Source organism: Puma concolor, chromosome B4 (genome assembly GCF_028749965.1).
Source record: "Puma concolor isolate L17-30 chromosome B4, mPumCon1.1.hap2, whole genome shotgun sequence".
Lineage (NCBI taxonomy): Eukaryota > Metazoa > Chordata > Mammalia > Carnivora > Felidae > Puma > Puma concolor.
Window position 1 is genome coordinate 88,887,656 of NC_141673.1, and position 22,173 is coordinate 88,909,828.

The 22,173-nt window shown below is 37.3% G+C and overlaps 1 protein-coding gene across 15 annotated transcripts in view; it reads left to right on the forward strand.

The window, feature by feature from the left end:
* The window catches only part of LOC112867626 (uncharacterized), a 173,095-nt gene that overhangs the window by 127,879 nt on the left and 23,043 nt on the right, over window positions 1-22,173 (forward strand). For 12 of the 15 annotated variants that reach the window (XR_015253757.1, XR_015253756.1, XR_015253759.1 and 9 more), the window contains exon 2: window positions 16,043-16,141. The exons of the other annotated variants lie outside the window; for them this stretch is intronic. Coding sequence is in view for 7 of the 12 variants with exons in the window: in XM_086713924.1 (XP_086570050.1) it covers window positions 16,043-16,141 (99 nt within the window). In the remaining 5 variants the exon portion in view is untranslated. The remainder of the gene's footprint in view (window positions 1-16,042; window positions 16,142-22,173) is intronic. 15 annotated transcript variants of the gene reach the window in all.

Below are 22,173 nucleotides of genomic sequence, written 5' to 3' on the forward strand. Positions count from 1 at the left end.
GTAAAACATATATACCAAAATGTACCATTTTAACTAATTTTAAGTATATAGTACAATGGCAGCAATTCACATTATTGTGTAACCATCACTAGTATCCATCTCCAGAACTTTTTCATCATTCCAAACTGAATTTCTGTACCTATTATACAGTAATGCTCCCTTATTCCCTTTCCTCCAGTTGCTGGTAACACTACTTATATTCTGTCCATATGAAGTTGACTACTCTAGGTACCTCATATAAGTGGACTCATGCAATATTTGTCCTTTTCTTTCTGGCTTATTTCCCTTAGCATAATGTCTCTAAGCTTCATCCATTTTGTGATAGGTATCTTTTTAAGGCTGAATAACATTGTGTTGTATGTATATACCACCTTTTGTTTATCAATTTGTCTGTCAGTGTACATTTGGGTTGTTTTATCTTGTGGCAGTTGTGTATGACGCTCCTATAAACATTGCAGTACAAATGTTTTTGAGCCTCTGCTTTCAGTTCTTTTGGATATATACCTAGAAGTAGAATTGCTGAATCACATGGTATTTCTGTGTTTAAATTTTCAAGAACTGTCACATTATTTTCCATACTCACTGTTTCATTTTTTATTCCCCCAAGCAATGCATAAGAGTTCCAAGGAATGATATGTTTTTTGATAGAATTCTAGGAACCTAAGAAATCATAAAGTAGAAAACATAAGTCACTCCTAGTCTCACTACTCAGATTAATATCATAATATAAAGATATATTATTTTTCCACAAACATTTTAGTTTGCAAAGAGTTTTTATTATGTTTTTTCTATTTGTTGTTGACATATAATTAACATATAATGGTATTATTTCCAGGATTGCAACATGATAACTATAGTCACTACGTATCACCATATGTTGTTATAATATTATTTATATTCCGTATGCTGTCTTTTCATCTCCAGGACTTATTTTACAGCTGGAAATTTGTACCTCTTAATCCCCCTCCACCTATTTCACCATTTCCTCCACCTCTCCACCTTCCTCCCCTCTGCCAACCACCAGTTTGTTCTCTGTATTTCTTTTCATTTTTTTTTTTAACATTTCACCTATAAGTGAAATCATATGGTATTTGTCTTTCTCCGAGTGTTGCAAATGGCAAGAGCTCATTCTTTTTTATGATTAATATTCCATTGCACATGTATATCACATCTTATCCATTCATCTGTCATTGGACACGGGTTGCTTTCCTATCTTGGCTATTGTAAATAATGCTGCAGTGAACATAGGGGGGCATATATCTTTTTGAATCAACAATTTCATTCTCTTCATACCCAGAAGTAGAATTGCTGGATTATATGGTATTTCTTTTTTTAATTTTCTGAGGAATCTCCATACTGTTTTTCATAGTGGCTGTACCATTTTACATTCTCACCAAGAGTGCACCAAGGGTCTTTTTCTCCACATCTTTGCCAACACTTGTTATTTCTTGTGTTTTTGATACTAGCTATTTGGACTGATGTGAGGTGATACTCCATTGTTGTTTTGATTTGCATATCTTTGGATGATTTGTGATGTTATGCATCTTTTCATATGTCTGTTTGCCATTCTGTCTTCTTTGGGAAAATGTCTATTCAGGTGTTCTGCCCATGTTTTAATTGGAGTGTTTGTTTGTTTTTTTGGTGTTGAGTTATATAAGCTTTTTATGTATTTTGGATATTAATCCCTTATCAAATTTATCATTTGCACATATCTTCTATCATCCACTAGGTTGTCATTTTGTTTTATTGATGGTTTCCACTGCTGTGCAAAAGCATTTTATTTTGATGTAATTAGCATTTGTAATTTACATTTGCATTTTTTTCCTTACCTAAGAAGATATATCCTTAATTAGGTTGTTAAGGGGAATGTCTAAGAGATCACTGCCTATGTTTTCTTTGAGGATTTTTGTGGTATCAGGGCTCACACTTCATTCTTAATCCATTTTGAGTTTGTTTTAGTATTTGGTGTAAGAAAGTGGTCCAATTTCATTCTTCCTCATGTATTTGCCCAGTTTTCCTAACCATTTATTGAAAAGACTATCTTTTCTCCATTGTATATACTTGCTTCATTTGTCGTAAATTAACCGTATAGATATGGATTTATTTCTGGGCTCTCTATTGTGTTCCATTGATCAGTGTGTCTGTTTTGGGGCCAGTACCATACTGTTTTGGTTACTGAAGTTTTAGAATATATCTTGAAATCTGAGATTGTAATAACTCCAGTTTTGTTTCTTCTTTGTCAAGATTGCTATTTGAAGTCTTCTGTGGTTCCATACAAATTTTAGGATTATTTGCCCTAGTTTTATGAAAAATGCCATTAGAATTTGGATAGGGATTTCACTAAATCTGTAGATTGCTGTGGACATTATGAACATTTTAACAATGTCACTTCTTTTAGTCTGTGGGCAGAGAATATTCCCATTTATTTGTGTTTTCTTCAATTTCTTTTAGCAGTGTCCTGTAGTTTACAGGTCTTTCACTTTTTTTGGTTAGGTTTATTCCTAGGTATTTTATTCTTTTTGGTACAGTTGTAAATGGAATTGTTTTTATAATTTTTCTTCTACTTCATTATTAGTGTATATAATTGCAACATATGTCTATATATTAATTTTGTATCCTGCAACTTTATTGTTCTAATAGTTTTTCAGTAGAGTCTTTAGAGTTTTCTATATATAGTATAGAAATCTACAAATAGTGACAGTTCTACTTCTTTACCAATATGGATGGTTTTTATTTTTTTGTCTGATTGTTGCAGCTAGGACTCCCAACTGTGTTGAATAAGTGGTGAGAGTGAACATTCTTGTCTTTTCCTAATCTTAGAATAAAAGCTTTCAGTTTTTCATCATGTGTATGATGTTAGCTGTGGGTTTTTCATGTATGGCTTTTATTATGTTGAGGTATGTTCCCTCTAAACCTAATTTGTTGAGAATTTTTATCCTGAATGGAAGTTGATTTTATCAAATGCTTTTTCTCCATCTATTAAGTTGAGCATATGATTTTATTTTTCCTCTTGGTGATGTGATGTATCGTATTGATTGATTTGCAAATAATTGAACCGCCCTTGCCTCTCTGGAGTAAATCCCACTAGATCTTGGTGAATGATTTTTTGTTTTTTAGTGTATTGTTAAATTTGGTGTGCTAATATTCTATTGTGGGTTTTTGCATCTGTGTTTATCAGAGATATTGACCTGTGGTTCTCTTTGTAGTGTCTTTATCTGGTTTTGGTATCAGGGTAATGTTGGCTTCATGGAATGATTTTGGAAGTTTTCCATCCTTTTCTATTTTTTGAAATAGTTTGAGAAGAATAGGTATTAACTCTTCTTTAAATATTTGTAAGAATTCATCTGTGAAGTCATCTGGTGCTAAACTTTTGTTTGCTGGGAGTTTTTTGATTAACTGATTCAATTTCTTTGCTGGTTATCATTCTGTTCAAATTTTCTATTTCTTCCTGATTCAGTTTTGGGATGTTATTGGTCTGTTTCTATTTCTTCCTGATACAGTTTTGGAAGTTGTATGTTTCTAAGAATTTATCCATTTCTTCTAGGCTATCAAATTTGTTGGCATATAATTTTTCATAATAGTGAATGATTGTTTTGATATATTGCTGAATGTGCTTTGCTAATATTGAGAATTTTTCATCTGCATTTATCAGGGATATTGGCCTATAGTTGTGTGTGTGTGTGTGTGTGTGTGTGTGTGTGTGTGTTTCTGTGGTATCTGTCTGGATTTGGTATGAGGGTAATGCCAGCCTTATAGGATGTATTGGGAAGCTTTCCTTCCCCTTCTATTTTTTGGAATAGTTGAGGAGAATAGGTATTAACTCTTTTTTAAATGCCTGATAGAATTTGCCTGTGAATCCATCTGGTCTTGGATTTTTCTTTGTTCATAGTTTTTTGATATCCTAGTTGAATTGCCTTACCTATAATTGGTCTGTTTCTATTTCTTCCTGATTCAGTTTTGGAAGGTTGTGTTTCTAGGAATTTTTTCATCTAGATTGTCCTATTTGTTGGCATATGTTTTCATAGTAGTCTCAGAATCTTGTGTATATCTGTGGTATCAGTTATTTACCTTTCATTTCTGAATTTATTTGGTTCTCTCTTTTATTCTTGATGAGTTGGACTAAAGGTTTATCAAGTGGTTTTTTTTTTTTTTTTTTTTTTTTTTATGTTTTCAAAGAACCAGCTCATGGAAACCACATTTTACTGAGTTTCTTTTCTTTTTCCTTTCTTTTCCTTTTTCCCTTTCCCTTTCCCTTCTCTTCTTTCTGTCTCTATTTCATTTATTCTTCTTCTTCTGGTGCTTATAATTTCCTTCCTTGTACTAACTTTGGGCTTTGTTTGTTCTTTTTCTAGTTGCTTTAGGTATAAGGTTAGAGTGAGATTTTTCTTTTTTCTTGAGGTAGGCTTGTAGTGCTATAAATTTCCCTCTTTGAACTGCTTTCACTGTGTTCCAAAGATTTTGGACCATTGTGTTTTTATTTTCAGTTGTCTCCATGTGTTTTGTTTTGTTTTGTTTTGTTTTAATTTCCTCTTTGCTTTTTTTGTTGACCTGTTGGTGGCTTAGTATCATGTTATTTAAGCTCCATGTGTTTGTGTCTCCCCCCACCCCCTTTTTTCTTATAATTGATCTCTGGGTTCATACCATTGTGGTCAGAAAAGATTATTTATAATATTTCAATCTTTTTAAGTTTTTTTGAGGCTTTTTTTGTAGCCTAACATGTGATTTATCCTGAAGAATATCCTATGTGCACTTGAAAAGAATATATATTGTGCTGTTTTTTGATGTAATATTCTGTATGTATGTTAGCTCCATCTAGTCTAATGTGTTACTCAAAGATATTGTTCCCTCATTGATTTTCTGTTTTGATCTGTGTGTTGATGTAAGTGGGGTGTTAAAGTCTCCTATTATTGCATTACCATCAATTTCTCTCTTTATGTCTCTTAATATTTGCTTTATGTATTTAGATGTTCCAATGTTGGTTGCATAGTGAATTATAGTTGCTATATATTCTTGTTGGATTGATCTCTTTATTGTAATGTAATTCCTTTCTTTGTTATAATAGTCTTTGTTTTAAAGTCTATTTTGTCTGATATGTTGCTATCTCCACTTGTCTCCATTTGCATGGAATATTTTGTTTCATTTCTAAATTTTTAGTCTGTATGTTTCTTTAGGTCTGAAGTGAGTCTCTTGTAGGCAGCATATAGATGGGTCTTGTTTTGTGTTTTGTTTTGTTTTTTTTTTTTTTTTCCTTTCAGCTCCTAGGTTTTGATTGCAGCATATTTAGACTGTTCACATTTAAGGTAATTATGAGTAGATATATACTTATTGCTATGTTGTTACTTGTTTTCTGGTTGTTGTTGTCATTCTTTGTTCCTTATTCTCTTGCTCTCTTTTTTTGTAACTGATGACTTTCTTTTTTCTTTTTTTCTTTTTGATGACTTTCTTTAGTGTTATGCTTGGGTTTCTTTCTCTTTATTATTTATATATCTCATAGAGGTTATTGGCTTGTGGTTGCCATGAGGTTCATATATAACGTGTATACCAATGTAAATTAAGCTGATGTCTACTCAAGTTTGAACTTTTTTTTAATGTTTGTTTATTTTTGAGAGAGAGGCAGACAGAGTGCAAGTGGGGAAGGGCAGAGAGAGAGGGAGACAGAATCTGAAGCAGGCTCCAGGCTCCAAGCTGTCAGCACAGAGTCCCACATGGGGCTCCAGCTCACAAACTGTAAGATCATGACCTGAGCCAAAGTCGGACACTTAACTGCCTGAGCCACCCAGGCACCCCGAGTTTGAACACATTCTAAGAGAATTTCAATTTTACTGTCCTCCTCAACGTTTATGTATATATTAGAAGTTTTTACATCTCTTTATTTTGTGAGTTCCTATAATTTATTTTAGGTACAGTGGATTTTACTTCTCTTTATTTTTTAACCATACTAGCTATATAAGTGGTTTCTCTACTACCTTACTGTTATGTTTGATTTTACTAATGGAATATTTTTCCTTTCATAATTGTTTAAATTTTTAATTATGGCCTTTTCTTTTCCACTTAAAGATGAACTCCTTTACTTTTTATTTGTCCGGGAACTCTCTATTCCTTCTTCAATTCTGAATGATAACCTTGCTGTGTAGAGTATTCTTGGTTCCAGGTTTTTTCTTTTCACCACTTTGAATATATCATGCCATTCTCTTCTGGCTTGCAAAGTTTCTGCTGAAAAATCAGCTGATAGCCTCATGGGGTTTTCCTTGAATATAACTTTTTGTTTCTCTCTTGCTCCTTTTTAAAACTCTCTCTTTAATCTTTGCCATTTCCATTGTGTGTTTTTGTGTGGACCTCCTTGGGTTCATTTTTTTAAGGGCTGCCTGTACTTACTGAACCTTGGATGTCTGTTTTGTTCCCCATATTAGAGAACTATTTTAGCTATTATTTCTTCATATGAGTTTTCTGCCCCTTCCTCCCTTTCTTCTGTTTCTTGCACCCCTCTAATGCAAATGTTACTATGCTTAATGTTGTTACAGAGGACCCTGAATCTATCCTCTTATTAAATGTTTATTTATTTTTGAGAGAGAAAGAGAAAGGGAGGGAAGGAGGAAAAGAAACAGAAAATTCCAAGCAGGCCCCGTGCTGTTAGTGCAGAGCCTGACATGGGGTTCAAACCATGAACCGTGAGATCATGACCTAAGCCGAGATCGGGAGACAGACGCTTAATCAACTGAGCTACCCAGGCACCCCTATTCTCTTCTGGGTGGCTCAGTCAGTGAAGCATCCTTCTGACTTTGGCTCAGGTCACGATCTCACAGTTCATGGTTTCAAGCCCTGCATCAGGCTCTGTGCTGACAGCTCAGAGCCTGGAGCCTGCTTTGGATTCTGTGTCTCCCTCTCTCTCTGCCCTTTCCCTGCCTGCGCACACACACACACACTCTCTCTCTCTCTCTCTCTCTCTCTCTCTCTCAAAAATACATGAAAAAAATAAATAAAATAAAACATTCAGGTTGGGTGTTCTCCATTACCCTGTCTTCCAGATTGCTGGACTGTTTTTCGGCTTCCTGTGATCTATTGTATTTTATTTCAGTTACCATATTCTTTGGCTCTCATTGGTTCTCTTTTATATTTTCCATCTGTTTGTTGAAGTTCTCACTGAGCTTATCCATTCTACTTTCTAGTCCGGTGAGCATTTTTATGACCGTTACTTTGAATTCTTCATCAAGTAGATTTGCCATATCCATTTCATTTAGTCCTTTATCTGAGGTTTTGTTTTCTCCTAAATGGAGCATATGGTTTGTCTCCTCATTTTTTTTTTTGGACTTTTTTGTGTTTGTTTCTGTGAATTAGGCTGAGCGGCTACATCTCCTAAACTTGAAAGAATAGTCCTATGTATATGTGTGGTTGTCCCCTGTGCAGACTGTGTGTGCCTAGTGGCTTTCATTGACTTGGAGCTTTGCCTGGCATGGGCCAGGGATGCTGGGGTCCTCTGTGCTGGTGCTGCCTTGGTGGGATGGCCAAAGCTGAGGTGGCCATTGGCCTGGGCAGTCCTCTCTGTACAGATGGTACCCTGACACAAGAGCTGAAACTGATGTGGGTGCAAGCCAGGGTGTCCTAGGGTGTTCAGCATAGGGGACACCTACATGGGGTGGCTGGAGCTGAAGTGGGCATGACCCAGGGTGTGCTGGGATGCTCCGCACATGTTGTGTCCTGTGGGGCCGTGAGGCGGGATGGGGGCAGGGAGTCTCCCAGGGCACTCCCAAATCGGTGGTTCCTGGGCAAGGTGGCTGTAACCAAGGCGGGTGCAAGGCAGAGATTCCTGTGGTGCTCTGTGGCTAGAGCCACAGAGTGGCTAGAGCAGAAGAGAGCAAGAGCCAGGAGGTCCTGGAGTGCTGTGCACTGTGGTGTCCTAGCACATATCATCTGGAGTCAACATGGTACAGGTCTGCGTGGTTCCCAGGTGCTTTGTGCCTGTGTCACTTTGGCAGGTTGGCTGTAGTTGTAGTGAGCGCTGACCAGGGTGCTGCAGTGTGCATTGCGTTGGGACTGCCTTGGTAGGATGGCTTGGGATGGTGTAGACTAGGGACCAGTGCTCACTGAGGCAGTAGGCTAGCTAGGGTGCCTGGATTGTGCTCCCATCCATGCTAGCAAGGTGGAAGAGAACACAGGATCTGGCACTCACCAGGCCCTCCAATCCAGAGATTTCCAGCAGCTCCCTTGCCATTTGGTGGAGTTCTAGGGCTGGATCCTTTATATTTCAGTTGTTCTGTTAAACTGTGGCTTTTTTTCTGTGTCCTACGGGGTTCAGGGCTAGTATGACCAGGGCTTGCAGAGGCAGCAGGCCAGCTATGGCTTCTGGAACCCGCTCCCGTCTGTGCTGTCAAGGTGGACTGGGAACGTTAACCATGGCACTTGCCAGCGCCTCAGATCTGGAGAGAGTTCTAGGAGCTGCCCCACCATTTGGTAGTGGCCTAAGGCTGGTTCCTTTATATTCTAATTTCCCTTCCAAACTGTGGCTGTTTTTCTGTGTCCCAGGGCAGATGAACCTGCTCCCGGCCCTTCAATAGTATCCTTTCCCACTGTAGTTTGCAGCATAGGGGCTGGGAATTTTCTTTGTTACAGTGTGTGTCTCTTGCTGTTTTTCATGTGCTCTATCTTTTGTTGTGCAGAAGCTGTTCAGTCTCCTTGCAGTTCTTCAGAAGGAATTGCTCTGTTAATAGGTGTAGATTTGTTGTGTCTGTGGAGGAGATGAGTTCAGGGTCTTCTATGTTGCCATCTTGGATCGGAAGTTCTCTGTCAGTTAGGGTTTGATCAGAGAAGCAGAGGCACTATGCATGATACAAGGGATTTACTGGAGGGATTTAACCTTATGTGATTGTGTGAAGTGGTCAAGCTCTTCCCTGGTGTTTGTCACCTGTGTGTGTGGCACTGAAGTCCACGCCAGCGGTCAGGAAGAGAAGGTGATGTACAGTGGGGGTGCAAAGGCAAACTGCAACCTGTGAATCGTGAATCGTGTTTCTTAGCAGAACCTGTATTAGTCTCAGTGCCTCACAGTCTCCAGTGTGGATGATTCAGGAGTGGGTGTACATGCACATGGACTGGCATACTGCTTGGCTGAGGGTTCAGAGAAGCTGAAGGAGAACCAACAGCATCTGGGGGAGCTGCAGACTCTGCTCTTTCCCCGAGAATATCTAGCAGCACCCAGAGTTGTGGGCTCGGTGCTGCCCTGTGCCAGTGAGGTCATCAATCCTGGCCTTAATTAACCTTTTCACATATGGAAAACAAGGGCACTCTTTCACTTCTACCTTCCATATATCTGGCAGTCCAAGGAAACAACTGTCCCTTGTACAACCAAAGATAAACTCTTCCTCTCCCCCCGAAAAGGGCACAGGTTCTTGTTATTCATCTTTGGATGATGCTCATTCCTCTTCCTGCTGAATCACATCCTTCTTTGGTAATCCTCTAACTTAACTCCTGAGATGTGAAGTCAGCTACTATTAACACATTTTATTTAGATGTTAGGAAAATAGGAAAAGGGACCTAAATACATACATACATACATACCACCAACGACAAGAAAATAAGAAACACTTATAGTTATTACAGTCCTGTTTCTCACTTGATCATGTGGTCATTAGATGTTATTTTATAACTGTCTTCTTCAGTTTCCCATTCCTTATTCTTTTGCTCTCAGCAAGTATCTTAATTAGTCACACATCCTTGCCTGGTGTGTGGACTTGCCTTAGCAGTTTGCTTGTATTTGGGTTTTGTAGGCCTCTTCAGGGAAGGGGCAGAGGGAGACACAGAATCTGAAACAGGCTCTAGGCTCTGAGCTGTCAGCACAGAGTCTGATGTGGGGCTCGAACCCACCAACCATGAGTTCATGACCTGAGCCAAAGTCGGACGCTTAACTGACTGAGCCTCCCAGGTGCCCCAGACCTCTAAACCAGCAAAGTTCAAAATTTCAGGGATGGGAAGCAAGCATTTCACTGGTGGATCACTAGGAGGCAATTGTAAGAGGAGCCACTCCCATTTCCACCCTGATCCCTAGACCCAAGAATCCTATCTATGGGACAAACGGTATTGTATTCACTGTTTTGGTAGGTAAGGGCAGTTATACTGGCATCTACTTGATCTTTCCTACCACAATAGTCCTTAGTCATAGGCCAGGGGACCAATACATGGATTTGGTTAGTTGCTGAATATGTCTGTTCTGATAATATGATCTGGAACCGGGGAAATAACTGTAGAGTAGGTTAGAGGACCTCCTGGGCCCACTCTGTAATGAACCTGAGCAAAACTGCATCGATCATGTGACTTTTATAAAGTCCAGTCCGTGTTTTGACTGGTGGATCACCATGGCATTTTAGTCTTCCAGAAACTGTCATTTCAGAGTTAATGTCCAGTAATTTCTGAGAAGTTATTTTCCTTTCCCCAGTACGTAATTACTCTGATAAGTTCCTCTGGAGAATACTAGTGTGAAGACTTACTACATAAAATTTTAGTTATGTAATAGAATTCTTCCTCAAAGCGTCCCAACCTCCACTTTATTCAAGGGACTCTTTGTCTATAAATTGGGTCATTTCTGGGAACTGGTTGAAGGACTCTAACTCTGTAGTGATTCAGGTCAAACTTCCATTTACCAGAATCAGGGCTTTGTATTCTGCATATTCAGATTGAGTAATCTGTTTCAAGGACATCATGACCAACTAGCCAATGCCAGAGTTCTCTGTGGACTATTCTGATTACTGCTTCTGTTCTCTTGCCTCTTATAGCAACACATGTACCTTTTCTTTGGTTATGAATTGAATTGCTACCATTTAGCTCCCATACCTTGGAATCCATCATTCTTGTTGATTCTGTTGACCTAGTTCAAAGGCAATACTTTCCTTACTATCATTCCTAGCTTAAAGAGAACAGCCACTATGAGTTCTTCAGGGATGCTGGGGCTCCCCTTATTAATGTATTTTTCACAACCTTAGTGAAGGGAGTGTCCTCTGGATTTTCCTGGTGGACACAGCAAGAGAGTAGATAGTAATCTACCTGATAATCCACTCTAGCATTCCCATCTCCCTAAGCCTCTGGACTCCCTTTTTAGACTATACCTAGGAAGTTCTAGCACTTCAGTGTGATTGGAATCTACACCTGTGTCATTCCAGCCCAACTTTCTGACATTCATCATTGGAGCCAGGTTTCTGGCAAACAGCTAAGTAAATTATTAGAGCCACTCCTGGCCACTGTATTTAATGCACTAAGCCAGAATTTTTGTATCAGTAAATTTAGCTTTTTACCTATTTTGCTCTGTTCACTCTGATTTAGTATCCTTAGAATCTACTCCCACATATATTCCCTACTTTTCTGGTGATACAGGCATACCTCAGAGATCTTTTGGGTTTGTGTCTAACCACTACAATAAAGCCAATATCATAAAGCAAGGCAAATGAATTGTTTGGTTTCCCAGTGCATATAAAAATTATATTTATACTGTGATCTATTAAGTTTGCAATAGAATGTCTCAAACAACAATGCTCATATCTTAATTAAGAATACTTTATTGCTGGAGTGCCTGGGTGGTTCTGTCAGTTGAGCATCCAATTCTTGGTTTTAGCTCAGGTCATGATCTCACGGTTCATGGGTTTGAGGCCTGCTTCAGGCTCTACTGTCAGCGTGGGGGCCTGCTTGGGATTTCTCTCTCCCTGCTCCTCCCCAACTCACTCTCTCTCCCCCTCTTTATCTCTCAAAATAAGTAAATAAACTTAAAAAAAAAAAAAGAATACTTTATTGCTGAAAAATGAGCTTTCAGTGAGCTTTCAGTGAGTGTAGTATTTTTGCTGGTCAGGCATCTTCCCTCGATGTTCATGGCTGCTGACTGATCAGGGTGGTGGGTGCTGAAAGTTGGGATGGCTGTGGCAATTTCTTAAAACAAGACAGCAATCAAGTGTGCCACATTGGTAGGCTTTTCCTTTTTTTCATGTATGATTTCTCTGTACATGTGGTAGCATTTTACCTATAGTAGAACTTCTTTCAAAATTGGAGCCAGTCCTCTCAAAACCTGCTGCTGCTCCTTTATTAACCAGTAAGTTTATGTAATACTCTAAATCCTTTGTTGTTTTTTCAACAATTTTTACAGCATCTTCAAGAACCACTTTATTCGCTCACCCCTAAGATGACTCCTGTTATTTTTATCATGAGAGTGCAGCAGTTCACTCCCGTCTTCAGGCTCTACTTCTAATTCTAGTTCTTTGGCTGTTTCTACTGTATCTGCAGTGACTTTGTCCAATGAAATCTTGAACCCTCAAAGTCATCCATGAGGGTTGGAATCAACTTCTTCTGAATTCCTGTTAATATTGATATTTTGACTTCTTCCCATGAATAATGAATTTTCTGAATAGCATCTAGCATGGCAGATCCTTTCCAGAAGGTTTTCAATTGACTTTGCCCAGATCCATCAGAGCAATCCCTATCTGTGGCAGCTATAGCCTTATGAAATGTATTTTGTAAATAATAAGACTTGAAAGTCAAAAATGATGTATTGACCCATGGGTTGCAGATGGATGTTGTGTTATCAGGCGTGAAAACAAGATGAATCTCTTGGACATCTCCATCAGAGATGGAGCTCCATCAGAGCTCTTGGGTGACCAGATGCACTATCAATGGAAAAAATCTTTCTTTGTTTTATTCCCCCTGAGCACTAGGTCTCAACAGTGGGCTTAAAGTACTTAGTAAACATGTTATAAACAAATGTGCTGTCATTCAGGCTTACTGAACATAGAGTATATTTAGCATAATTCTTGCCCCTATGAGTTTTGGAATGGTAAATGAGCATTGGCTCTATTAGCTCCTAACAGAAAATCAGCCTATTCTTTGAAGCTTTGAAGCCAGGCATTGATTTTTCCTCTCTAGCTATTAAAGTCCTATTGATCTCTGTTTTACAATATGAATAAATAAACTTTAAAAAAAGTTAATGAAAAACAGTTCTTGTAGACATTGAAAATTAACAGAGAAAAGTGTAGGGATTCTTTAAATCTTAATCATTAATCTACTCAACCTACATAAACCATGTAGAAAAATATTAGATGAAAATTAAAACTTTATTTACCCAAACAAGCAGCCAGTTCTTAGTTTATTGACCCCAGTCTAGTGAGTATAGGTAATTGCAAGCAATTGCAGTAAAGGTTTTGTGATAAAGGTGTTAATAGGGAATTAAGTCAGTGCAAAGATCTGGTCTAGGGGCTGTCCAGAGAAGGCTGTCTGAGGAAGTGGCATTTGAGCTAAAAGCTGAAGGATAAGTAGGCAAAGAAAGGATAGCAGAGTAAGGAAGAGTGTTCATTCAGCGGAGCAGTATTTCTGAGAGCCCAAAAGTAAGAACATGTGTGTAGGGAATATCAGTAATCTGGAAGAATTTCAGTGTGGCAGGCAGTGAGGGGCAAGGCACGTGGAAAGAGTCTTGAAAGATACTATAAAATCTTCCTTAGGTTAGTGGGAAACCATGGAAGGGTTTTATACCGGTAAGAGACTTGCCAGAATTGTGGTTTAGAAGACGGAGGAATTATAGAAATAATTAGGAGGTAGATTTAGAAGGACTTGGTATTCATTGGATGGGGGTAGGAGAAGGGATAGTCTAGAATGATGCCCAAATTCTAGGCTGGGACAAATGGTGAAGTTGTTCACTGAAGTAGGGTACAATTGGAGAAAGAATTTACATGGGAATGGAGAGAGAGGGGAGAGAAATTGAGGATGGGGGGCTAAGGAATGGGATATTCTTTGGAAAGAACTGCTGTGAAGGGAAAAAGAGAGGGTGCCCTAAATTAGTTATCCAGGGTTTTTCAAAGATGAGAGAGGCTTGCCCATGTTTAAATGTGATGACAAGTTACCATTGATGAGGGAGAATGTGAAAATACAGCAGAGAGACTATTTGAGATGGTAAAATCCCTGATAAAGTCTGAATCTGAGTATAGTTTTTAATTTATCTGCTCTCTGTCTCAGGTTATTTTAAGGAACAAACTACAGAGGTCAGCAATTTTAATAATGTAGAATAGCTATATAGCTGCAGACAGTTTCAGTAATAAGAGAAAGGGATATACTTTCAGAACTTCAGCCAAGGGGTGCCTGGGTGGCCTAGTCAGTTGAGCATCCAACTCTTGATTTCTGCTCAGGTCATGATCTCATTGAGTGCTCCCAGTGTAGAGCCTGCTTGGAATTCTCTGTCTCTCTGCCCCTACTCTGCTCATGCCATCTCTCTCTCTCTCAAATAAAATAAATATTAAAAAAAAAAAACTTCAGTCAATAAACTATTCATCAGTTTCTACTCAGCATAAATTAATCTGGTACAGTGAGTGTGGAAGAACGCTTATGTAACTACCATTCTTAACTATACAGGTTGCTATCTTTTCTTTGGAAAGCTTTGTAGTAATTTTTTCCTGATATAACTGGGCAGTATTTGACTACATTTATGTTATTTTGCTGAGATTACCAATACTGATTGTTAAAAAATGATAACGTAAAAATTCAAAATGATACCTATTTTTATTATTATTTTTTAATGTTAGTTTATTCTTGAGACAGAGACAGAGCGTGAACAGGGGAGGGGCAGAGAGAGAGAGGGATACATAGAATCTGAAACAGGCTCCAGGCTCTGAGCTGTCAGCACAGAGCCCGACGCAGGGCTTGAACCCACGAACTGTGAGATCATGACCTGAGCTGAAGTCAGATGCTTAACCGACTGAGCCACCCAGGCGCCCCTATTTTTATAGTATTGAATAAAGGAGGAGATTTCCCTGTAATCTTCTATTTGCTTATTTGGTTAATGATCATTTGTTTATTGCCTCTATTAATGAGGCTAAAAAATAGGAAGTATATTAATGCGTGATGCCCTCAGGTGAGTGGTAGAAACTTATTCTGGAGAAAGTGTAAATTTTAAGGTAGTTACTTTTTCTTTTAGGTTTTACCATTGTGATTTGCCCATTGATCTCTCTTAGGGAAGACCAGTTAATGGTTTTAAAACATTTGGAATTTCAGCTACCATGTTAAATGTTTCTAAGGTATGCTTCTGTGGCTCTTTTTTTTTTTTTTTTTTAATTTAAACCCTTTACTGAAGTAGAGCCTTGGTTACAATTCAGTTGGTTCTAAAATTATAGAATGATGGGGCGCCTGGGTGGCTCAATCGATTAAGCGTCCAACTTCAGCTCAGGTCATGACGGTTTGTGGGTATGAGCCCCGTGTCGGTCTCTGTGCTGACAGCTCGGAGACTGGAGCCTGCTTCAGATTCTGTCTCTCCCTCTCTCTCTGCCCCTCCCCTGCTTATGCTCTGTCTCTCTCTGTCTCAAAAATAAATTAAAAAAAAAAAAAAAAACATTAAAAATATTTTAACTTAATTTAATTAACATAAAGTGTAAAAACAGATTAGATAGTCGTGGCCACGGTTGCATTTGATACGGGAATTAATATAACATGGGAGGTTTGTTATTCATCAGTGAGTAAATCTATTGAATTGTTACCAAGGATGTGCAGGTATGTATAACTCCTCTTCAGAAGTAACTTTTAAAAAAGCTTTTCTAGAGAGCACACTATAGATGATGTTTAATAATTCTGTATTTTGAATCTTCATTATTAGCTAGTATTTTTAGAACAATGAAGTCATTTTTGCAGTTTTTTTTACTTAAGTGCCTATTTTACTTGTATTGGAGTGTTATGAATTGTTTCCTATGTTTGCTAAGATAATTTGGTGTCCCATCTTTGCCTTCTGAATTTTTAATTAGTGGTCTCTAATCTATAACTTCAATAACTGTATTATTTATGTATATATTTGTTAACTCATAAAGTAGATTAAGTTTCTATAGTCATTTTTTCTTTTTATAACTTGAGGGAAGCTGTTACAAATTAACTTTCACATTTCTGAACTTTGTAGATGTGATATATTTAGACTATAAAGCATTCCTACCTGATTTTATACATACTATTTTTGCATATTTTGAAATTTTTAAGTAGCTATGCAATCTCAAGATTTCTCACACTACCAGCTGAGATGACATGAAAGCGACTGTATTTTGTATTACAGCTTTGGAGATATATTCAGAATAAGTTCAATGGCGGTGATGGAAAATGTGGGACAACAGAAGCTTTATGAGATGGAGTCATGTTGTCAAAACATAACCAAGTAAGCCACATACCTTTTTTATTTAACTTTTTTATTTACTTGCATTTAAACATAAGCACAATTTGAAAGTCTAAGTAATTACTTTGAGTACTTGTTCACTAAGTAAATACACTGGTAGAGTATCAAGTATAAACCTGAAAAGCAAGTGTCTGAAGGATGGGAGCCAGTAAATGAACTCTTAGGATCTGCCTTAATTCAAGAAAATATATTCTCTCTCTCTACCTGATAATCCTCCAAAACTTTTTTTTTTGTAGTTTTTAAGTAAAACAAGTATACTAAGATGCTGATTTTTTTAGTTGAAGAATAATTGAAGTAGAATGTTGTATTAATTTCAGGTTTATAACATAGTGATTCAGTATTCTCATATGTTACAAAATGGTTACCACAAGAAGTCTAGTTGCCCTCTGTCTCCCTACAGAGTTGGTACAATATTATGGACTATATTCCCTCTACTGTACATTATATCCTGCTGTTATCTTTATATAGTTATCTTTATATACTAGAAGACGATACCTCTTAATCCTATTTCATTCATCCCCTCTTTCATTGAAAGTTTTGATATAAATTGACAATGAACTTAAGCTTTTTCTCTCTGGCACTGGCATACAGCGACATGCTTTATAATTTTGAAAAGGTGTATATAATAGGTTTTGAGAATTGAGCTTAGTAATGTATCATCTCACCAGCTGATGGGTTGATGAAATAAGAACATAGTTAAGCTTCTCCATAAGAAATAAATTTTAAGGCCATTTAGGGTGGTTTTAATGAGACCATATAATTCCCCAATGGCTTCTTAGTATTAGTTATCTTTATACTACTCAAAAATTTTGAACTGATAAGCAGTAGCTGGACAAAAATGCCATTTCTTTCCTATAGAGGGTACAATAATCTAGTTAAATAGGAAAATGAAAATTTCATTAGACATCCAGTAGACTCCCAAGAAGTACATTTTGCGATTTAAAATTTTTTTTTAATGTTTACTTTGCTTTTGAGAGAGAGAAAGACAGAGTGTGAGCAGGAGAGGAGCAGAGAAGAGAGGGAAACATGGAATCCAAAGCAGGTTCCAGGCTCTGAGCTGTCAGCACAGAGCCTGATGCGGGGCTCGAACCCACGAACTGTGAGATCATGACCTGAGCCGAAGTTGGACGCTTAACCGACTGAGCCACCCAGACGCCCCTACATTTTGCGATTTAGAGTGAAACTGATACTGTAAAAGAAACTGCTTTGCTAATCAGGAAGATTATTTAATAGTTGCAAAATACTGAATTTCAAAGTGAATCTCTGACAACTTCATAAAGCAATGTTTAGGGTACATATGGAAAAAATTTTACATGGTGGGGAGAAGACCAGTGCCCCAAAGATGTCTAAATCCAAATTCCTGTAAACAGTAAGCTACCTTGCATGGCAAAAGGGGATTACGATTGCAAATGGAATTAAGGTTGACAATCAACCTTAAAGTAGGGATATAACTCTGGGTTGTTTGAGGAGTCCGGTATAATCCAAAGGGTCCTTAAATGTGGAAGGAAGCAGGAAAGGTCAGAATGATACTTATTGGCCTTGAAGATGGAGGAAACCGGGGCATTAACCAAGGAATTTAAGGCAGTCTTTAGAAACTGGAAAGGACAAGGAAACAGATTCTTCCCTAGAGCCTCCAAAAGAAATCCATCCCTGCTGACACCTTGATTTTAATCTAGGGAGACCCATGTCAGACTTCTAACCTATAGAAATGTAAGATAATAAATTTGTGTTTTTTTAAGACACTAAGTTTATGGTAATGTTATGATAAGCAACAGGAAAGTAACAGAACATATAACTGTGTTTTGGAATAGGAGTTTTTAAAACTTGTTAGGTCATTTAATAATTTTTATCTCTAAATGTGTTTGCAATGTCACTGTGTATTGATAGCTCAACATTTTGATGAAGCATGCAAGAAAATGTGTGATAACTGATGTAAAGGCATTTGTTGAGTTCACTTTTTTCCTCACTGAAGTATAGTTGACATATAAGGTTATTTTCAGGTGTACAACACAGTGGTTTGGTAAGTCTATACATTGTGCTGTGCCCACTATAAGTGTGGCTACCATCCGTCCCCATATAGTGCAATTACAATACCATTGACTACATTCCCTGTGCTGTACCTTTCATCCCCATTACTTATTCATTCCATTACTGTTAAGCTGTATCTCCCACTCTCCTTCACCCATTTTACCCTCTCTCCCCTCTAGCAAACATCAATTTGTGTTCTGTATTTATGGCTCTGTTTCTGGGTTTTGTTTATTCCTTTGTTTCTTAGTTTCTACATATAAGTGAAATCCTATGGTATTTGTCTTGGACTTATTTCGCATAATACCCTCTCTAGGTCCATTCATGTTGTTGCAAATAGCAAGATCTTTCTTTTTATGGTTGAGTAATATTCCATTGTGTATGTATACCACTCTTCTTATCCATTCATGTGTCAACAATGGACACTTGAGTTGCTTCCATATCTTGGCTGTAAAAATAGGAGTGCATAGGTATTTCTAAATTAGTGTTTTCATTTTCTTTGGGTAAATACTTGGTAGTGGAATTACTGGATCGTATGGTAATTCTATTTTTAATTTTTTGAGTAACTTCTGTACTGTTTTCCACAGTGACTGTACCAATTTGCATTGCCATCAACAGTGCACAAGAATTCCCTTATCTCCCCATCCTCACCAACACTTGTTTCTTGTGTTTCTGATTTTAACTATTCTGGCAATGTGTGAAGTGATCCCACATTGTGGTTTTCATTTGCATTTCCCTGATGACTAGTGATGGTGAGCATCTTTTCATGTGTCTGTTGGCTATTTGTAAGTCTTCTTTGGAAACAAGTCTATTCAGGTCTTCTGCCCATTTTTTTAATTGGATTATTTGGCTTTTTTGGTTTGAGTTTATAAGCTCTTTACATATTTTGGATACTAACCCTTTATTGGATATGTCATTTGCAAATATCTTCTCCCATTCAGTAGGTTATCTTTCAGTTTTGTTTTTCTTCATTGTGGAAAAGCTTATTTGGTGTGGACCCAATAACTTATTTTTGCTTTTGTTTTCTCTTGTGTTAGGAGACATATTCAGAAAAATTATACTATGGCTGATGTCAAAGAAATTATTGCCTAATGTTCTCTTCTGGCATTTTATGGTTTCAGCTCTCACGTTTAGGTCTTTATTCCATTTTGAGTTTGGTTCTATGTATGGTGTAAGAAAGTGGTTCAGTTTCAGTCTTTGCATGTAGCTGTCCAGTTTTCCCAACACTATTTATTGAAGAGACTTTTTCTTTATTGTGTATTCTTGCATTGTGTCATAGATTAATTGACCATGTAAGTGTGTATTTATTTCTGGGCTCCCTATTCCGTTCCATTGATCTGCATCTATTTTTGTGCTAGTATAATACTGTTTTGGTTATTACAGTTTTCTACTACATCTTGAAATCTGGGATGTGAAATCCAGCTTTGTTCTTCCTTCTCAAGATTTATTTGGCTATTTGAGGTCTTCTGTGGTTCCATACAAATTTTAGGATTATTCTAGTTCTATGAAAAATGCTATTGGTATTTTGATAGAGATTGCATTGAATCTGTAGATTGCTCTGTGTATTAGGAATTTTATCAGTATTCTTCCAATCCATAAGCATGGAATATCTTTCCATCTGCTTATGTTATCTTTAATTTCTTTCATCATTGTTTTTTTTCATTAAAGTACATGTTCTTTCACCTTCCTGGTTAAGTTTATTCCTGGGTATTTTATTATGTGTAGTGCAATTGTAAATGGAATTATGTTTTTAATTTATCTTTCTGCTACTTCATTATTAGTGTATAGAAACATAATTGATTTCTGTGTATTAATATTGTATCCTGCAACTTTACTGAATTCATTCTAATACCTTTTGGTGAAGTCTTTAGGGTTTTCTTTGCATAGTTCTTTTTACCTACATATAGTGGCATTTTAATTCCTCCCTTACCAACATGGGTTTCTTTTATTTCTGGTTGCTGTGGCTAGTACTTCCAGTACTATGTTGAACAAAAGTGATGAGAGTGGACATCCTTGTCTTGCTCCTGATTATAGTGGAGAAGCTCCCAGGTTTTCATCATTAAGTGTAAGCTGCAAATTCTTCACGTATGACCTTTATTATGTTGAGGTGTGTTCCCTCTAAACTCACTTTGTAGACTTTTTGTCATGAGCAGATGTTGAATTTTGTCAGATGCTTTTTCTGCATCTGTTGAGATGATATGGTTTTTACTCTTCCTCTTATAAATATGTAATAGATTTGCCAGTATTGAATTATCCATGTATCCCCAGAATCAATTCCACTTGACTGTTGAATGATCTTTTTAATGTATTGTTAAATATGGTTTGCTAATATTTTGATGAGGATTTTTGCATCTTTGTTCATTGGGGATATTGGCCTATAGTATTCTTTTTGTCTGTTGTCTTTGGTTTTAGTATCAAGGTAACTCTGGCCTCATGGAATGTATTTAAAAGCTTTCCTTTCTCTTTATTTTTTTGGTATAGTTTGAGGAGAATTAACTTTAGAAACTGGAAAGGACAAGGAAACAGATTCTTCCCTAGAGCCTCCAAAAGAAATCCATCCCTGCTGACACCTTGATTTTAATCTAGGGAGACCCATGTCAGACTTCTAACCTATAGAAATGCAAGATAATAAATTTGTGTTTTTTTAAGCCACTAAGTTTATGGTAATATTATGATTAGCATTAACTCTTTTTTAAGTGTTGGGTAGAATTTACCTATGAATGCATGTGATCTTGGACCTTTATTGGTAGTTTTTGGATTATCACTTCTGTATTGTTCCTAGTAATTGGTCTGTTCAGACTTCCATTTTCCCTGATTCAGTTTTGGAAAATTATAGGTTTCTAGGAATTTACCTATTTATTCTAGGTTCTTCAATTGTTGGCATATAATTTTTCATAATACTCTTACAAGCTTTTGTATTTCTATGGTGTCAGTTGTTACTTCTCTTTCATTTCTGATTTTATTTGGGTCCTGTCTTATTTTTTCTCAATGAGTCTGGGTAAAGGTTTATCAATTTCATTTATCTTTTCTAAATACCAGTTCTTGGTTTCCTTGATCTTTGTTTCTCTTAAACTCTGTTTCATTTACTTCTGCTTTTATCTTCATTATATCCTTCCTTCTACTTATCTTCGGTTTTGTTCTTTTTCTAGTTCCCTTGGGCGTAAGGTTAAATTTCTTGTTGTTTGAGGTAGGCTTCTATTGCTATAAATTTCTTAGCACAGCTTTTGCTGTGTCCCAAAGATTTTGAACCATTGTGTTTCTGTTTCCCTTTGTCTCCATGTATTTTTTGTGTAGTGGCATGTTGTTTACCCTCCACGTGTATATTTTTTTTTTTCTTTAGATTGACTTCTAGTTTCATACTGTTGTGTTCAGAAAAGATGCAGTCTTCTTAAATTTATTTAGACTTATTTTGTCCCCTAATGCTATCTGTTCTAGAGAATGCTCCATGTGCACTTGAAAGCATGTGTATTCACTGCTCTTTTGGATGGAATGTTCTGTATGTGTCTATTGTGTGCATCTAGTCTAACGTGTTGTTCAAAGACAATGTCCTTGTTGACTTTCTGCCTTTATGATCTATCCATTGATGTAAGTGGAGAGTTAAAGTTCCCTACCATTACTACATTACCATTAATTTTTCCCTTTGTCTGCTTATGTTTGCCTTATGTATCTAGATTCGTATGTTGGGTGCATAGATAGGATAGGTACCTTTATTATGTGATGCCCTTCTTTGACTCTTGTTACAGTCTGTTTTAAAGTTTATTTTAGGGGCGCCTGGGTGGCGCAGTTGGTTAAGCGTCCGACTTCAACCAGGTCACGATCTCGCGGTCCGTGAGTTCGAGCCCTGCATCAGGCTCTGGGCCGATGGCTCAGAGCCTGGAGCCTGTTTCCGATTCTGTGTCTCCCTCTCTCTCTGCCCCTCCCCTGTTCATGCTCTGTCTCTCTCTGTCCCAAAAATAAATAAACGTTGAAAAAAAAAAAATTTAAAAAAA